This window comes from Anabrus simplex, chromosome 2, assembly GCF_040414725.1.
Source record: "Anabrus simplex isolate iqAnaSimp1 chromosome 2, ASM4041472v1, whole genome shotgun sequence".
NCBI classification, from domain to species: Eukaryota; Metazoa; Arthropoda; class Insecta; order Orthoptera; family Tettigoniidae; genus Anabrus; species Anabrus simplex.
In genome coordinates this window covers 1,161,818,634-1,161,835,744 of record NC_090266.1, presented here as the reverse complement: position 1 = coordinate 1,161,835,744, position 17,111 = coordinate 1,161,818,634, and the positions used below count along the sequence as shown (strand labels likewise).

Sequence of the window (17,111 nt, the reverse complement as noted above, 5' to 3'; positions counted from 1 at the left end):
TGCTGTTGTTTCCATTGTTGTTATCAAGAGAAAATGGTCACTTCCTATTTCGTAGCCACGGTAAACTCGAAAATCTGTCACCTTCTGGAGGTGATCTCTCTTCACTAACACATAATCTATGATGGAGCGCTCATCTCGGCTGGGTTCCTTCCTCATGTACATATGTATCATCTTATGTGGGAACATGGTGTTCACTGCGACGAGATTATTGGCAACGCAGAAATCAACAATCCTCTCACCGTGCCGGCCAACAGCTCCGCCACTTCCCATTGGCTGGTTTCCGACTCTGCCGTTGAGATCTCCTAATACAGTGATTTCCCCTCAAGTGTCATCCACCACATTCTGGAGCTCTTCGTGGAACCTATCCTTCTCCTTTCTTACATCGTCGTTCACTCCGTAAACCACAGTAAACGTCATCAGCTCTATCTCAGGATCTAATCGTATGCCGACCGTTAGAATCCTATCCGTGTGGAATTTCCAGTCTTGAATCTTGTTTCTGAAGTTCTTGTGGATCAGTAGTGCTACTCCTGATTTGGCCCTTAGTCTGATGCTAACTCCACTATAAATGAGTACATGATCGTTCACCATTGTATTCACCCCTTGACCTTTCCTTTTTGCCTCCGTCACTGCCAGCACTACAAGTCTTGCTCTCTCAAATTCTGCCACTAGTTCATTCTCCTTTCCAGCTAATCCTTGTATATTCCATGTTCCAAATCTCGTAATCCTTTTTCCTCGCCATGTTGCCATCAGGTTCAGCAGTCCGGTGTATCTCTCTTTTTGACTTTGCATGGAAGTTAATTCGGGCATGTGAGATGTGGGCCCACAGTGTCTATAGGGCAGTGACGGGGCTGCCCTCTTTTGGCCTCTGCCCCTGCCATGCTGCTACTTCAGGACTGATGGTGTTCTCATTCCCTGCTCCCTGAGACAAAGATTTTCTTCCTTCAGGACCTACAGCTGAAAGTCTGTCATTTAGTCTGGCATCGCTTTTAGGATCACTGAGGCACGCAAGCCTCCCCACCACGTCAAGGTACCAGACCATGGGGGAGGGGTTGTTCAACATTTGCTGTAAATTTTAGATCTGTTCACTTGACGAGAAAATCATTTCATCAATGTTTAAAACTAGTCTGATGGCCTTAGAATTTATGGTGTTTTAAGAAATTGTTACAAGCAGATTAATTTTCAATTAAGGGCTCGTGTGAAGTCCGAACTAAGGCAGTACTGATATGATTTAATGAAATGATCCTAAGGCAAGGAGACTGTTATAACAAACTGATTTTGAAGGATTCATGAGAAATTATCAGAATTATGTGAAAGGGTCCTGTGTTTGACCCTAAGATGTAACTTGGTGATTTATGATAACAGTGTCGGTGGTTCATGAAAACTTCATGGTAATAATTTAAAGTGTTTTGATGTAATTGCAATGTGTGCTTCAAAACATATTTTATATTTTTATAATTTTACTTAATCTAATTTCATTTTGTTTCCTATATTTAATATAGTTTAATTGAACTTAATTTAATTCAGTTTTATAACATTTTCATTATTCTTTCATTTACTTCAGTCTTTCTCATTCTTTTGTCCTATTGTAAATAAATTTTAGTAAAAGAGAATCAGTCTATCTTATTTGGTAGAGTAGCCCTTAGCTAGAATCTTATGTACCCCATCGAGATGTGGCAGACAATGCAGCCCTGTGAGAAGATGAGATAGGTGAGCATTCGAGCGGTGCCTGGAACTTCAAGAGCTCATCACCCACTGATGCAGTTGATGGTAAGAAGGGTACAACACCTTACCCATACATTGCAGTGTGCACACATATATGTTGTACTGTTGCAAGTGGAAATTGTAATTGTTGTGGCAAAACTATCGAGGGTGAGTGTTTGGATGATTCCAATGTAATTACAGTGAAATCCTCAGAATTAGGATGCTCTGAAGGTCATGCGTTGTGTTTACTACCCAAACTTGTACAGTATTCCACTACATGAAATGCCGATTCTCCTTCTGCACCGAGGAGGTAAGAAGGGAATTACCTACCTCATAGAAAGCAGAATCATCTCTCAAATAATCCAAATTGTCCAGCTGCTGAAGACTTCCAAAGTGTGAATTCTAAATATCTATTTCTTACATACTTATCAGTAGTTATGCATGCCACTATTTATCACACTAGATCTCAGATGTTAGCAGCGCCATCTGGGAGGCAGACCACGACAATTCGTGCAGTGCTCACACACTCTAATCTATACATTACGCTACAGGAAAATTATTTTTAATTTCAAAAATTCCTCATGGTTTGGCCGGGATTCATTTCAAGGCCACCTTCGTTATGCTGTCAGCTTTCTTTTGCTAATTTCTTTAATTTGCAATTGGAGGCCACTTTCGCAGCTAGCTTGCTTAGTACCCATTTAGTATCCTTGTTGGGAGCTTATTTGTTGTTCATAATGGTGGCCATTAAACATCCCACTCTAACCTTTGGAATTCTAAAGTACATTATTATCCTTCAGATTAAAAATCATATCTTTAACTCTTAATTGTCATTCTGTAAGCAGGCTGATGACCTAGCTGTTAGGTCCCTTTAAACAACAAGCATCATCATTCCGTAAACCAGAATATTAAAATCATAGAAAGTGAAGGGAAAAGCAGGGATTGAAATGGATTTTTAACATAGGAGAGTGAAAAGTTATATGGAGAGAGAAAAAAGAATGGAAAAGAAAATCACGAGTTAAAGAAGTCCACTCACCAAAAATCTTCAGATGTCAGTGTGACATTAAACAAGGAACAAAAAAGAAATAAGAATAACTTTCACCCATTGCTTCAGTTGTGATGTAAGGGAGTGATTTATGTTACCTGATAAGCTTTCACTTCCAGATCATACCTGAACAGACAGGATGTTTGCCAGTTAAAGGTGTTTATCTTCTGAGTCATCAAAGACTTACATTGGACCAGATTTTGCAGAATGGTTCAACTTTTCTGCTTATCATATAATAGGTAGATGTTCCCGCCTGAAGTAGTTAGCAAACAGTTCTTTGAAGCCTTGGATTGTGTAGTGAGTAACTTTCTTGGTAATTTACTTAATTTCAAAATATTGTATAATTTATGTACCTTCATTGTTTTCTTCTGCAGCACTAATCGAAGAAGCTTATTTCTCCTATGACTGAACTCACAACAACATAGCTGTATTGCTTGTCAGTGATGGTCAAAATTGTTTATATATATTGATTGGTAGATGGCCAGGTATTTACTCTTTCATGTAAGACTGTGGAGAGTTCATTCTCTAGAATTCTAAAATTAACTATCAGTTCAGTAACTTACCAAGCAAGTGGCTGCACAGTTCGGATCACATAGTTGTCAGCTTGCATTCGAGAGATAGTGGTTTTGAACCCTGCTGGCGGCAGCCCTGAAGGTGATTTTCTGTGTGGTTTCCCATTTTCACACCAGGGAAATGCTGGGGCTGTACCCTAACCAAAGCCACAGACATTTGCTTCCTACTCCTAGCCCTTTCCTATCCCATCATTGCCATAAGACATATCTGTGCTGGTGTGACTTAAAGTACATACATACATACATTATCATTATAGACTGTTATGCCTTTCAGCGTTCAGTCTGCAAGCCTCTGAGAATTTACTAAACGTCGCCACAATCCTCGATTTGCAACTAGTGTTGTGGCCTCATTAAGTTCTATACCTCTGATCTTTAAATCGTTAGAAACCGAGTCTAACCATCGTCGTCTTGGTCTTCCTCTACTTCTCTTACCCTCCATAACAGAGTCAATTATTCTCCTAGGTAACCTATCCTCCTTCATTCGCCACACATGACCCCACCACCGAAGCCGGTTTATGCGTACAGCTTCATCCATCGAGTTCATTCCTAAATTAGCCTTTATCACCTCATTCCGAGTACCATCCTGCCATTGTTCCCACCTGTTTGTACCAGCAATCATTCTTGCTACTTTCATGTCCGTTACTTCTAACTTACGAATAAGATATCCTGAGTCCACCCAGCTTTCGCTCCCGTAAAGCAAAGTTGGTCTGAAAACAGACCGATGTAAAGATAGTTTAGTCTGGGAGCTGACTTCCTTCTTACAGAATACTGCTGATCGCAATTGCGAGCTCACTGCATTAGCTTTACTACACCTTGATTCGATCTCAGTTACTATATTACCATCCTGGGAGAACACACAACCTAAATACTTGAAATTATCGACCTGTTCTAGCTTTGTATCACCAATCTGACATTCAATTCTGTTGAATTTCTTACCTACTGACATCAATTTAGTCTTCGAGAGGCTAATTTTCATACCATATTCATTGCACCTATTTTCAAGTTCCAAGATATTAGACTGCAGGCTTTCGACACAATCTGCCATTAAGACCAAGTCGTCAGCATAGGCCAAATTGCTTACTACATTTCCACCTAACTGAATCCCTCCCTGCTATTTTATACCTTTCAGCAGATGATCCATGTAAACTACGAACAGCAAAGGTGAAAGATTGCAGCCTTGTCTAACCCCTGTAAGTACCCTGAACCAAGAACTCATTCTACCATCAATTCTCACTGAAGCCCAATTGTCAACACAAATGCCTTTGATTGATTTTAATAATCTACCTTTAATTCCATAGTCCCCCAGTATGGCGAACATCTTTTCCCTCGTACCCTGTCATATGCTTTCTCTAGATCTACGAAACATAAACACAACTGCCTATTCCTCTCGTAGCATTTTTCAATTACCTGGCACATACTGAAAATCTGATCCTGACAGCCTCTCTGTGGTCTGAAACCACACTGGTTTTCATTCAACTTCCTCTCAACGACTGATCGCACCCTCCCTTCCAAGATGCCAGTGAATACTTTGCCTGGTATACTAATCAATGAGATACCTCGATAGTTGTTGCAATCCTTCCTGTTCCCTTGCTTATAGATAGGTGCAATTACTGCTTTTGTCGAATCTGAATGTACCTTACCAACACTCCACGCTAATTTTACTACTCTATGAAGCCATTTCATCCTTGCCTTCCCACTATACTTCACCATTTCAGATCTTATTTCATCTATTCCTGCTGCCTTATGACAATGGAGTTTATTTACTATCCTTTCCACTTCCTCAAGCATAATTTCACCAACATCATTTTCCTCCTCCCCATGAGCTTGGCTGTTTGCAACACCACCATGATAATTTCCTTTTACATTGAGATGATGTTCAAAATATTCCCTCCACCTCTCCAGTCATTCCCTGGGATCTATTATGAGTTCACCTGAATTACTCAAAACACTGTTCATTTCCTTTTTCCTCCCTTCCTAAGATTCTTTATTACTGTCCAGAAAGGTTTTCCTGCTGCTTGACCTAGCCTTTCCAGGTTATTACCAAAATCTTCCCATGACTGCTTTTTGGATTCAACAACTATTTGTTTCGCTCTGTTTTCTTTCATCTACGTACAAAGCCCTGTTTGCCTCAGCCCTTGTTTGGAGCCATTTCTGATAAGCCTTCTTTTTACGTTTACAAGCTGCTCTCACTTCATCATTCCACCAAGATGTTCGCCTTTTCCCATCTTTACACACACTTGTTCCTAGGCATTCCCTTGCTGTTTCTACTACAGCATCCCTGTATGCCACCCATTCACTTTCTATATCCTGAACCTGCTTACTGTCTACTGTTCGAAACTTCTCACTAATCATATCCATGTACTTCTGTCTAATTTCCTCGTCCTGGAGATTTTCTACCGTTATTCGTTTGCAGACAGATTTCACTTTCTCTACCCTAGGCCTAGAGATACTTAGTTCACTACAGATCAGATAGTGGTCTGTATCATCGAAAAATACGCGAAAAACTCGTACATTCCTAACAGATTTCCTGAATTCAAAGTCTGTTAAGATATAGTCTATTATGGATCTGGTACCCCTAGCCTCCCATGTGTAGCGGTGAGTAGCCTTATGCTTGAAGAATGTATTCGTAACAGCTAAACCCATACTAGCACAGAAGTCCAGCAAACGCTTCCCATTCCCATTAGCTTCCATATGTTCCCTACATTTACCAGTCACCCTTCCGTATCCTTCAGTTCTATTCCCAACTCTCGCATTGAAATCGCCCATTAGCACTATTCTATCCTTGCTGTTGACCCTGACCACGATGTCACTCAATGCTTCATAAAACTTGTCCACTTCATCCTCATCTGCAGCCTCACATGGTGAATACACGGACACAATTCTAGTCCTGATTCCTGCAACTGACAAATCTACCCACATCATTCGCTCATTTACGTGCCTAACAGAAACTATGTTGCGTGCAATAGTATTCCTGATAAAGAGCCCTACCCCAGACTCTGCCCTTCCCTTTCTAATACCCGTCAAGTACACTTTATAATCTCCTATCTCTTCCTCATTATCTCCCCTTACCCGAATATCACTTACTCCTAGCACATCCAGATGCATCCTCTGTGCTGACTCAGCCAGTTGTACTTTCTTTCTTCCATAAGCCCCATTAATATTGATAGCTCCCCATCAAATTCCATTTCGTTCGCCAAGTTGTTTCCAAGGAGTCCCTCGCCTGTCAAATGGGAGTGGGACTCCATTACTCCCATAGGTCCGAGGCTTGCTTAAAGTGTTCTGAGCTCGGTAAATTCATGAAGCAGGATGCTGCCCTACTTGCACATAGTCCAAGTGAGGATCTCTCCTCTAACGGGTTATGGACCACCGGTGAATTGTATAGTCCTAGCCGCCTGAGCACAAGGAGGGCCAGGACTCAGAATATGTCTGAGATGCCCACTCCCATTCCATAGCAACTGGTATCCCGACTCTCAGGACCACTTACTAGGCCACTCAGCCGTTGCCCATGGTTCATGAACTAGGACGTGACTACAGTAACCCACAAACATGAACCAAAAAAAAAAAATTAACCATCTTCTAAAGCATGACCACAACCTAGGTTAACCTAGGAGACTCTACACTGTTGCTATTTACTGTTTTTTGAATCTTCTCAAAACCTGACTAATATATGAGGGAATCTTTTCTTACTTTGAAATTCAATAAATTCTTGGCTTGTATTGTAAGCTTTGTTATAATACTACATGAAAATGAAATGAAAACCTACAACCTGTTTTCCAGTCATTGACTGGGTCAGGGATGGAATGAATGAAGCACCCATCTTGCGGCGAGGATAGGAAATGTGCCAGCTGCCGAGGCCTGTCGCACTTCTTTGGGGCAATGATTAATAACTGACTATATTGGAGTGTGTTGCTGGAATGAAAGATGACAGGGAAAAACCAGAGTACCCGGAGAAAAACCTGTCCCGCCTCTGCTTTGCCCAGCACAAATCTCACATGGAGTGACCGGGATTTGAACCACAGAACCCAGTGGTGAGAGGCCGACGCGCTGCCGCCTGAGCCACGGAGGCTTGTTATAATACTACATATTATTGGGATAAAAATTATTACAGATTTCAGAAATATCTTCCAAATGCTGAGACATAATCCAACTGTGTATCTTTCATGAAGCTTCAACATTGTACTGGAAACCACATTATATTGTTGATGTTCACTTCTACTTTGAAATAGGGCAAGATTTCTGCATTAATTGTTGATCATTTTGAATCTCATAACTGATGTTCATGGTACTGTGTATCAGTTATTGACCTGTTAAGATAGCATGTTTGATCCTGCCTGAGATCAGTGGCATTTAAGGATGTTTTTATGCAACAACTGTATTCGGCTTCTGGCACGTTAAACAACAACTGTAGAAGAAATTTCCAACATTGTGGCATCTGTTAACTCCTTGAAGCAGTTCCCCATTTTCACACCAGGCAAATGCTGGGGCTGTACTTTAATTAAGGCCACGGCCTCTTCCTTCCATCTCCTAGGCATTTCCTATCCCATTGTCGCCATAAGACCTATGTGTGTCGGTGCGATGTAAAGCCATTAGCAAAAACAAACCCTTGAAGCTGACCTCCATACATCGTATAGACATCCTTTTCTTCCCTCGTTGCCAACCTGCATGCGTGGTATAGACCCCTACACCACGAACCTGCTATGCTGGCGTAGCAGGGGGAGAGGTGATACTCCCACGTGGCGCGTCCCAGGTGGCGGATAGGGGGGTCCTAACCGGCTTGCCGGCTGACTTGAGGGAAATAAAATACCTCTCGCGGACCAAACACACGGTATTCCCTGCCTGCCGTAAGAGGCGACTAAAAGGGGCAACCAAGGGATGATCCAATTAGAGCCATGATACTACTTGTAATTAGTACCATCACGCAGGGAACACCATGGGTCGCTTTTACTTGCGCGTAATACCACTATGTTAGGTACGCAATAGGTTTGTGATTAGTAGCGACAGTGTGTGAATCAGGAGGTGGGTCCTACAGTACCTGTGATTCGTACCTCTATATGAGCGACACCATGGTTCTGTCTTACCTGTGCTCAGTTTCCACTATGTGAGGAATTCCACGGGATAGTACGAGTCCCTGTGGTTAGTCCACTTATGTGAGGAACGCCATAGGTTTGCGTTGCTTTTATAGGTTTGCGTTGCCTGTAAATAGCGCTTTTCCTGTTGAGAGCATATAGGTTTAAATTTCTGCTGCATTCCAGCAGATGTATGTTTCAATACAGAATTGTCATCCCTTCACTGATGTGAATGTTGATGTTATCTGATGAGAATTCCTATAATTCTTTCAATGTCTTGAAACTCCTTACGACTCATAATTACTTGACTCACCATCACTGTGAAATACGATATTGCGTGTGAAGAAGCATGGCACAGTGCAGTTTGAATGAAAGAGAAGTAATTAAGTTTTAATATCAGATGATAACAGCACTACACCCAACTTAACTGAGCAAAATGAGAGTGGACGCATAACGTAAGGAATGGGGGAGCATGGTGGGCACGGCCAAGTAATGGATGACAAACCACGCCAAAGTATACGCCCTCTTTCTCGTGTTGTTCTGCTCAAAGTTCCTGAGGCAACAGTTACCCTAGTTTTCATTGCATTGTGAAACAACCCAGGCAAATATAAGAATATCACTTTCATTCCATACAAAGTCTGCAAGGTATCTTCTCCATTACTACTCTATGAGGTAAATATAAAGTTAATGAATGTAAACTACAGTCTTTTGAGTCTCTGCTGTAAACATTTGTTAATTATCTGAGCTAAACTGTTGTAACAGTGTAAATAGATCACTGCGTTTTCGTAGTGCTCACATCTGAATCACCTACGTCCACTGAGTAAAGCGGCACTCAAATGTTCCCCGTCGCTGAGAGTTTAAGATCATTTACAGTTAAAATGGCCATTTAAAAAGTTAACATTGATTAAGGATTCATATCTTGATTACTTGCAGAACTTGTGCTGGAAAAAAAAGAAGGTAGGGTGGGTCTTTAGTGGGTTTTCCAGTTTCTCCTTCATTTCATTTTATTTCAGTAATACTGTCTGAAAGAATGTGACAAGCCTTACCAACTGGCATGTTTCTAGTCTTCCCATGCAGTTGATTCACCATTCCCTTACCCAGTACTTGATTAAAGTACTGTATATGTAAGTTTCTTGTATTATTTGCTACATTTAGTTGATCATAAAATAATCATATTTCATTTTCAGGGTGAGCAACCCCTCGCACCTACATCGCATTCCAGCAGTGAGCCGTCCTCTCAGCGACTGAATGGGGAGTGTCCAGGATCTCCTCACTCAGCTGACTCCAATTCTAATGCTCCATCCAGCAGTCTTACAAACTCTACTTCAAGAACTGAGCCCGAGGGAACCACTATAACTCCGTCCATTTCACTTATACCAATAAAACAAGAGCCAGGCGATGATGTCCCTCGTACAAATGGTCCGGTGAACCTTAGTACTGCGAGAGCCAGTGCAGAAATAAATGCAATTCCATCCAATAGTGTACAGTTCCAGTCAGCAACATCTAGCAGTCTTACTTCTCTCATTAAGGTGAGTGCCCAGAGGACTATGTTGCAGTTGATATGTTGGTCATTTGATCATACTGTATGGTAGGACTCAAGTTAATTTGATATTCCTGTTTCTTCATTCTGTTAAGGGGCTGTTGTGACAGAATATATGATGTTGGGATATTCATGAAGGGCAGAAAGCAAGAAGGAGAGAAAGGTATACAGTAGATACACACAGTGACAAGTCAATGTGGGTTAGGATATAAATATAACAATCTCTGTTTTAACTATGCTGTGTTATGAATGGTTTGTATTGGTGCTGTTAGTTTGAACACATGATGTGGATATAGTCCTGCATAAGCTGCTTTAGACTCGTTTAGAATTCAACCAGCCAGCGAACCTAACGAAACGGTTGTACTTGGCCAAATATTTGATAGTGGACTGGTCTTGTCCCTTCATATACCACCACTTAAAAAACACCACCACATAGCTAACAGAATACAGCCGAATGTGGTAGTTCAGTATTGTGTAACTAGCATGGACACACATGTACAGAAATGATGTGTTTTTTTTACTTAACAAATTAATCGAGCTATTTCTTTATAAGAGACAAATTGCTAAGACTTCTGGACTATTATTATAGTTTTATATATATATTTCTTTTTTTTCCCTTCTGGTGTAAAGTTTGCATTTTGTCCTAACGTTGTACTGGTTCTTAAATGACGATATAGATTGTGTCCATAGGCATTTGCAATTAGAGTGTCGGAGTATGGAAAGTATGGCCAACAAGTGCTTCATTCCAATTGGCTCTGCCATCTTTTAGCTAAATGTTCCATCGGCTGATTTAAGCTATGTAGTCCACACAGGATAAGATCACTCTTTATGCAATTTCACTGAAGTGTAGGCTACGTGCATTATCTGTTATATTTTTTGATAAGCGCGGGGATTAATTAGGTATTATTAGTTTGAAATGTGTGTGAATTTAAGTATTTCTGAGGACTGAGTTTTAAATAAAAAGCATGCCAGGCTGTTCTAGTTATGGATGTAAAAGCAGATCCTAAAAGGGTTTTGAAATGAAATTGGACAATTGAGGTTTTGTTTTTTTTTTTCTTCAGCTTTCTAAAGTAGCATGTTAGATGCCCCTAGCAATGCATAGAGTTTTCTCATACATTATAATGGTGACAGTAACAAAAAAAAAAAAAAATGGGCTAGTTATTTTAAGGAGGCCAAGGCAGTAAATTCTCCATTATTATTATAGTGCAACACAACCAAGAAGGCAGTCTTGTATGTGTGACTGTGTAGACACAGAAGTATGAGGTGCTGAGGTGACAGGTTCCCTACTCACTACAGCACGGACAGCAAGAGCGTAAGCACAAAAGTGTAAACATTTCTTCATCTAGTTATATCTTTAATTCCTGAGTAATGACCTATATTTTTCATGGGCTTAGAAGTTTCCTGAAAGTTCAAATTAATTTTTAACATCAAACCCCAAGAAAGTGTTGAGGGAAATTTTCAAGATATTAAGGAGGATAAAGGGAAGTCAAGAGAAATGAAAGGCGAAGTGTAGTGATGTATAGAGAAACATGCATTATTGAGGCATGTCCAAGCATCCTAGAAACGTAAAACCTTCGTATCAGAGAAACTGATACGTCTGCAATCCATCGAAAAATCACTGAACAGACTGAGCTGGAGAGGTTCAAATTTGGGGCTCAGAAGCAAAACACCATTAACGAATGGCATACTTTGACGCCTGCCAGGCGGCCACACGTGCAGTGACCATTAATACACAGACGCACACAGGCAGAAAAAGTGTAATGAGATACGACTGTGAAAGTACTTGGTGGCTTTGCATTTCCTGGAATGTTTTAGGGTGTTTCACACCATCATAACTTACAAATTATTCTTCTGGGTGCTGCACTTCATCACATCACTTAATTGATCATAGGAGTCTGTGGCTGGGAATGGAGTAAAACAGGTGATAAACCATCCAATAATGATTTTATATGAAATTCTGGAATAAAACCCATCATAAACAGGACCCTCCCTCCTGATCCCTCCCCTCTACACATTTCTCAACATGTGATTCACAACCCTTTATGGGTTGAAATAGCTACTGAAAGAAACAGTTTTGCTGATCAGTTATTCACAGAAAAAAATCCCAACTCACCCTGTATGAGTTCACTGGGAACTTTTCATAAGACTTATAACCCTAAACCATGCCGTTACTGTGTTGAAAGCAAGACTGGCTCCTATTTTTATTATTGAGAAGTTTTAATATATACAGATATTTTAGTTAATCCACACTCTTTTTATTTTGTTGAATGTATAGAAACACTTGTAATATTTATTTATTTATTTATTATTTATTTACATAGTTTACGCCCACATTGGAGCACTTAAATCAAACCCAAATACATTTATGTTAACAAAGAATTAACTCAAGATTTAGCTTCTTCCTTTCCCAAAACCTCTTCATTCTGGCTGACCTGGCTGCCCTTTCTTCATCAGATATGACATATTGTTTGTGTTGTACAGTTTTTAATGACAATCTTATTTGTTTGTTCTTGAGAATCCTTTTTTCTTCTCTATTTTCAATTTGCTTCAGTGTAATATTCAGCTCTTCTAAATCATTCTGAACTTCTTTAAACCAATTATTTTTTGTTTTACTTCTCCAAAAGTAATTAAATAGTTGTTTTATTATCCTATTATCATTTAATCTAGAAAGATGACAGAAAAAGGCAATTCTTCTTTTTCTCATCGTATCTATTATAGATTCACTTTCCCTATAAACCACTGCATTAGGCAATAATCTCCATTGTCTATCCACCTCATGTTTTTTATTAATGATTGTTCTGAGTATCCTTCTGTCAACCTTTTGCGGTGTATCAGTTGTTGCTTTGGTGTTCAATTTAAATAGTGTTTCACAAGCATATGTCGCTTCAGGTTTAATGACGGAACAGTAATGTTGAAGTTTAGCATTTATTGAAAGAGATTTTTTTCTTGTACGTTGGCCATGTAATTCGTTGTGCTTTTTTTAAAAAACTTAAATGTTCTGCTTTCTATTGATGATTTTTCATTGGAGTTCCAAGTTATAATTTCACCAAGATATTTAAACTTATTCACAATTTTAATTTGTTTGGTATTGGCTATGGTAATGGTTGGTGCTGTAAGAGGGAAGGTTGTATATAGTGCAAAAACTTTGTAAATATTAAGGCTCCTATTTGTCTTGATTGTTAACCTAGCATCAATACTGGTGTGTTTTGACATTATAGTACAATTTATCCCCAATATGCAACCCTCTAAAATCTTAGATTTTAATCACCCAATTCAACCATCCACTGTTAATAAACTGTGATCCAACAAAATGTATCAAATAATTATACATAAATTGTTGTACACAATTAGTTCTAAGGGAACCGGATAGTGTAAACGTTAGTTCCCAATCAATCTTGAATAACTACGAAACTACTTGAGCTATATTTATGAGCTTTTGAAGATTTGTTACAGTAACTTGAGAGTATACATCAGTTGAATTTTGTGATGAATGAAAAAACTAGGAGCAGTAGTGTAAGGTTAAATTTAAAAAAGGGGCTGCTTTGTTTTTGTACCATTTTCTTGTGATCTAGTAGACTCAGAACCTTGAATATTGGAGCATGTACTTGCAAATGTGTAGTTAATAGCCTGTAGCAGATTTATATTGATGGGCTTGATAGTTGATTTTTAAACAAAAATCTAATCAATCAAACTTTTTGAGCATTATGTAATGGCATTTTTCGGTTATACTTCATAACTTATCTCAATAACTACTAATGGTTTCAAAGTCCGACTCGTTGCCTGAATTGTCAGCGTACTGGCCTTCGGTTCAGAGGGTCCCAGGTTTGATTCCTGGCCTGGTCGGGGATTTTAACCTTCATTGGTTATTTCCAGTGGCCTGGGGGCAGGGTGTTTGTGCTGTTCCCAAATTCCCTGCAACTCACACACCACACATAACACTATCCTCCGCCACAATAACACACTGTTACCTACACATGGCTGATACCGCCCACCCTCATCGGAGGGTCTGCCTTACAAGGGCTGCACTCGGCTAGAAATAGCCACATGAAATGTTAAAAAAATTAATGGTTTCAAAGCAATTCTGCTACATGCTATGTACTGGTTCTTGCACAGTATGTGATAGAAATTTCAGGATTGTACAATTTTTAGTTCCCGAGGAAAAGGGGCATAACCTATCAACAATTGTGTTTTGAGAAAAATGAGGTTGAAATTTGAATATGAACTGACCGAAGATTTTAAAACTTTCCAGGGCAATAATCGTCGTCTTCGTCCTCAGTGCTTCTCTTTCCTTGTCTTCTCCTCATTCTGCCTTCCTTGGATGAATATTCTGCTGCTCTGTCGGCTTAATATATGCGTTCTCTATCGATTTGCTAAAGAATTTTTTCACAGTTGCCACCTGCAGTGATGCCTATTTCCTCTAATACCTGGATCCTTGCCATTGCCTCATCATTAAAAGTAATAACTGCATCTAGTACCCCAATATTCAGTGCATGTAGCCCCACAGGCACATTTTTAGGCACACGCTCCCAGATACAATTATTTAAGCTTTCATTTGGGTTCTGGGTCTTGCCATGTAAGCATTTCTTCGAAAGAACAGGATGGCCTAAATCTCTGTACATAGGTTTGATAACTTCCATAGCAGAAGAGGGAGAGAATGTTTATGGGCATAAGTTCTGCCCATAGCTTGGGCTTGCTGGAATTTGCACCATGAATCTGGACGTTTGGGGCACAGGGAATGCTGAGGATATTCATCAGTGGAACACTTATGAAGGAAAGTTGCCCATACTGCTCCAAGCATTGCATTGTGGTCATGAGTGTTTCTGCGTATTGCCAACCCAAAATATGTTTGCAGCAAGTTTATTTCAGCATCAGTCAATCAACCAGGACCACCTAAACTCTTTCTGTCACCAAGCTTTTGTCCTTTTATGTATCTTTTTAGCTTCCTCAATCAACGCCCTAAACGTTTTTGAATGTGCCCTACACACTCTAACTTCGTAACAGTCACATCATCACCATATGGTTTAGCCTCCTGAACGTTTGCAAAAGCTTTGGAATCACCATCTCCTAAATACTTGACATACCTGACACCTCTTTCTTTATCAGATCGACTAAAAATTTTCATCGCCTCAGCCGATTCCATACCACCACTAGTTCCGTCATAGTTTTTGTTACATTTATGTTCCAGTTTCATTTCACACTGTAAACAATATTTAGAGAGCACTTCCACATCTAGCACTTTACCTGAATCAAATAACATTGCTGTTAGGACACTGTTTAATGATTTGTGACCTCGACGTTGCTATGTTCCATCAAGAGCAACAAATATTGGTTGAATCTTCATTTTCTGTGACTGCTTCATCAGCTGCCTTCTTCATAGAAACGTCAGCAATTTTGCTGATGGCTCTCTCCAATGCTGGGAAGTAACTAGAAAATTTAGAAGGGTGTGGTAGCAAATCCAATATTCCACACAATTTGTCTGTAGTTTTCTTTCCTCTTCCAATGCAACGCATTCCATAAAAGAATCTCAAATTAATTACATAAAAATTATCTTCAGTTAATTTAGAAGACCTAGTAGACTTTTCTGAATCACAATTGTTGCATTTACCGGGCGAGTTGGCCGTGCGCGTAGAGGCGCACGGCTGTGAGCTTGCATCCGGGAGATAGTAGATTCGAATCCCACTATCGGCAGCCCTGAAAATGGTTTTCCGTGGTTTCCCATTTTCACTCCAGGCAAATGCTGGGGCTGTACCTTAATTAAGGCCACGGCCGCTTCCTTCCAACTCCTAGGCCTTTCCTATCCTATCATCGCCATAAGACCTATCTGTGTCGGTGCGACGTAAAGCCCCTAGCAAAAAAAAAAAAAAAAAAAAAAAAAATTGTTGCATTTCAAGGATAACTTGCAGCACAAACCTTTCCTAACGTTCTTCTCCTCCACTAACTCCACTAAAGATAAGCAGTCTCTGCTATCACAAAATTTACATTTCGTTGCATCGTTAATAAATTGGCATAACAATGGTAAATTTATCACTACTTTACCTTCACTATTTTCAGAATCAGGTGCCATAAAACTGACTTCTTCTCTTGGTTCTCTCATTTGAAGTTTGCGTTTAGATGCACTGGGCACTTCTGTCATTCATAACCTCAGGATGCACGTGGAGTAGTATCCTGTTCAGTAATTTCACTAGAACTAACTTCCTCACTTGCCTGTTTATTCCTAGATGGTGTATGTTGCTTTCCACGGAATTTCCATTTAGAAAACACTTTCTTTGAATGCCCCATTACTTTGAAATACAATCAGAAGTAAGATAAACTTCTTTACTGAGCACAATCACAATGTAAACATCAGGTTAACACAAACATTAGAAAGGCGGTAAAATGACTGACAATCGTTAATACGTGCTCAGGCTAGTCTTTGTGATGAACCAAAGAATCTCCCAAGATAACAAACTTTCCCAGTTACACGATGTAGAACAAGAAATATTCCCGGAAAACAAAAAGAGGGTGTGTCATTACACATAATTGACGTATGTATGGTTACATTAAAATATCAATGTGGTTTCTATACCCATGTGTTATATATTGTTGTAATCGGGAAAGAATGGAGAATTTTTTGAACCTAAAAACAGAAAATGCTATTTTTGGTCATTCCTCCACACTACTCGGTTCCCTTAAGGGATAATCTTACTTATGTAACATCTGGTTCAGAACTCTTGACTAATTTAGAGAATTGAGTGGTTGATGATGCTTGCTAGGACAAGTGGAACATGTACCACAACGGCCTAAGTAGAATAATTATATCCAAGTCACAAGGATAGTAAAGTATTGAATAGGTGGATATCAATAAATCAATTGTAAATTTTTAATATACTGAAATTCAATATGGTTGAAATAATGAGATTAATCACTTGTAAATTAGTAGCCAACTAGGCTAACATTAAAGCTAATAGGTTCCTTAATCTCAAAATTAAAGTCAGCAAAATCTCAAGGGACATTAGTTTCTTGAAAGAATGTTTGAGATGTGGATTAGTCCCTAAGTTCTAAAAGCATTTACAGAGAAAAACTTTCCTTATTCTAAATTAGGTAACACCCAACAAAAAAATCAATGATATCTGGTTGAAAAGTGAGATCAAATCTCATTATAAGAAGAAATCGAATTATACAAGAATTATACAAGACACATCTAGAAGTCT

The 17,111-nt window shown here is 39.5% G+C and overlaps 1 protein-coding gene across 1 annotated transcript in view; it reads left to right on the top strand.

Annotated features, from left to right (window-relative positions):
* The window catches only part of LOC136863376 (zinc finger protein ztf-16), a 158,977-nt gene that overhangs the window by 90,813 nt on the left and 51,053 nt on the right, over positions 1 to 17,111 (top strand). Inside the window, exon 4 of the mRNA XM_068225915.1 lies at positions 9,569 to 9,910. Coding sequence (XP_068082016.1) covers positions 9,569 to 9,910 — 342 coding nt within the window. The remainder of the gene's footprint in view (positions 1 to 9,568; positions 9,911 to 17,111) is intronic.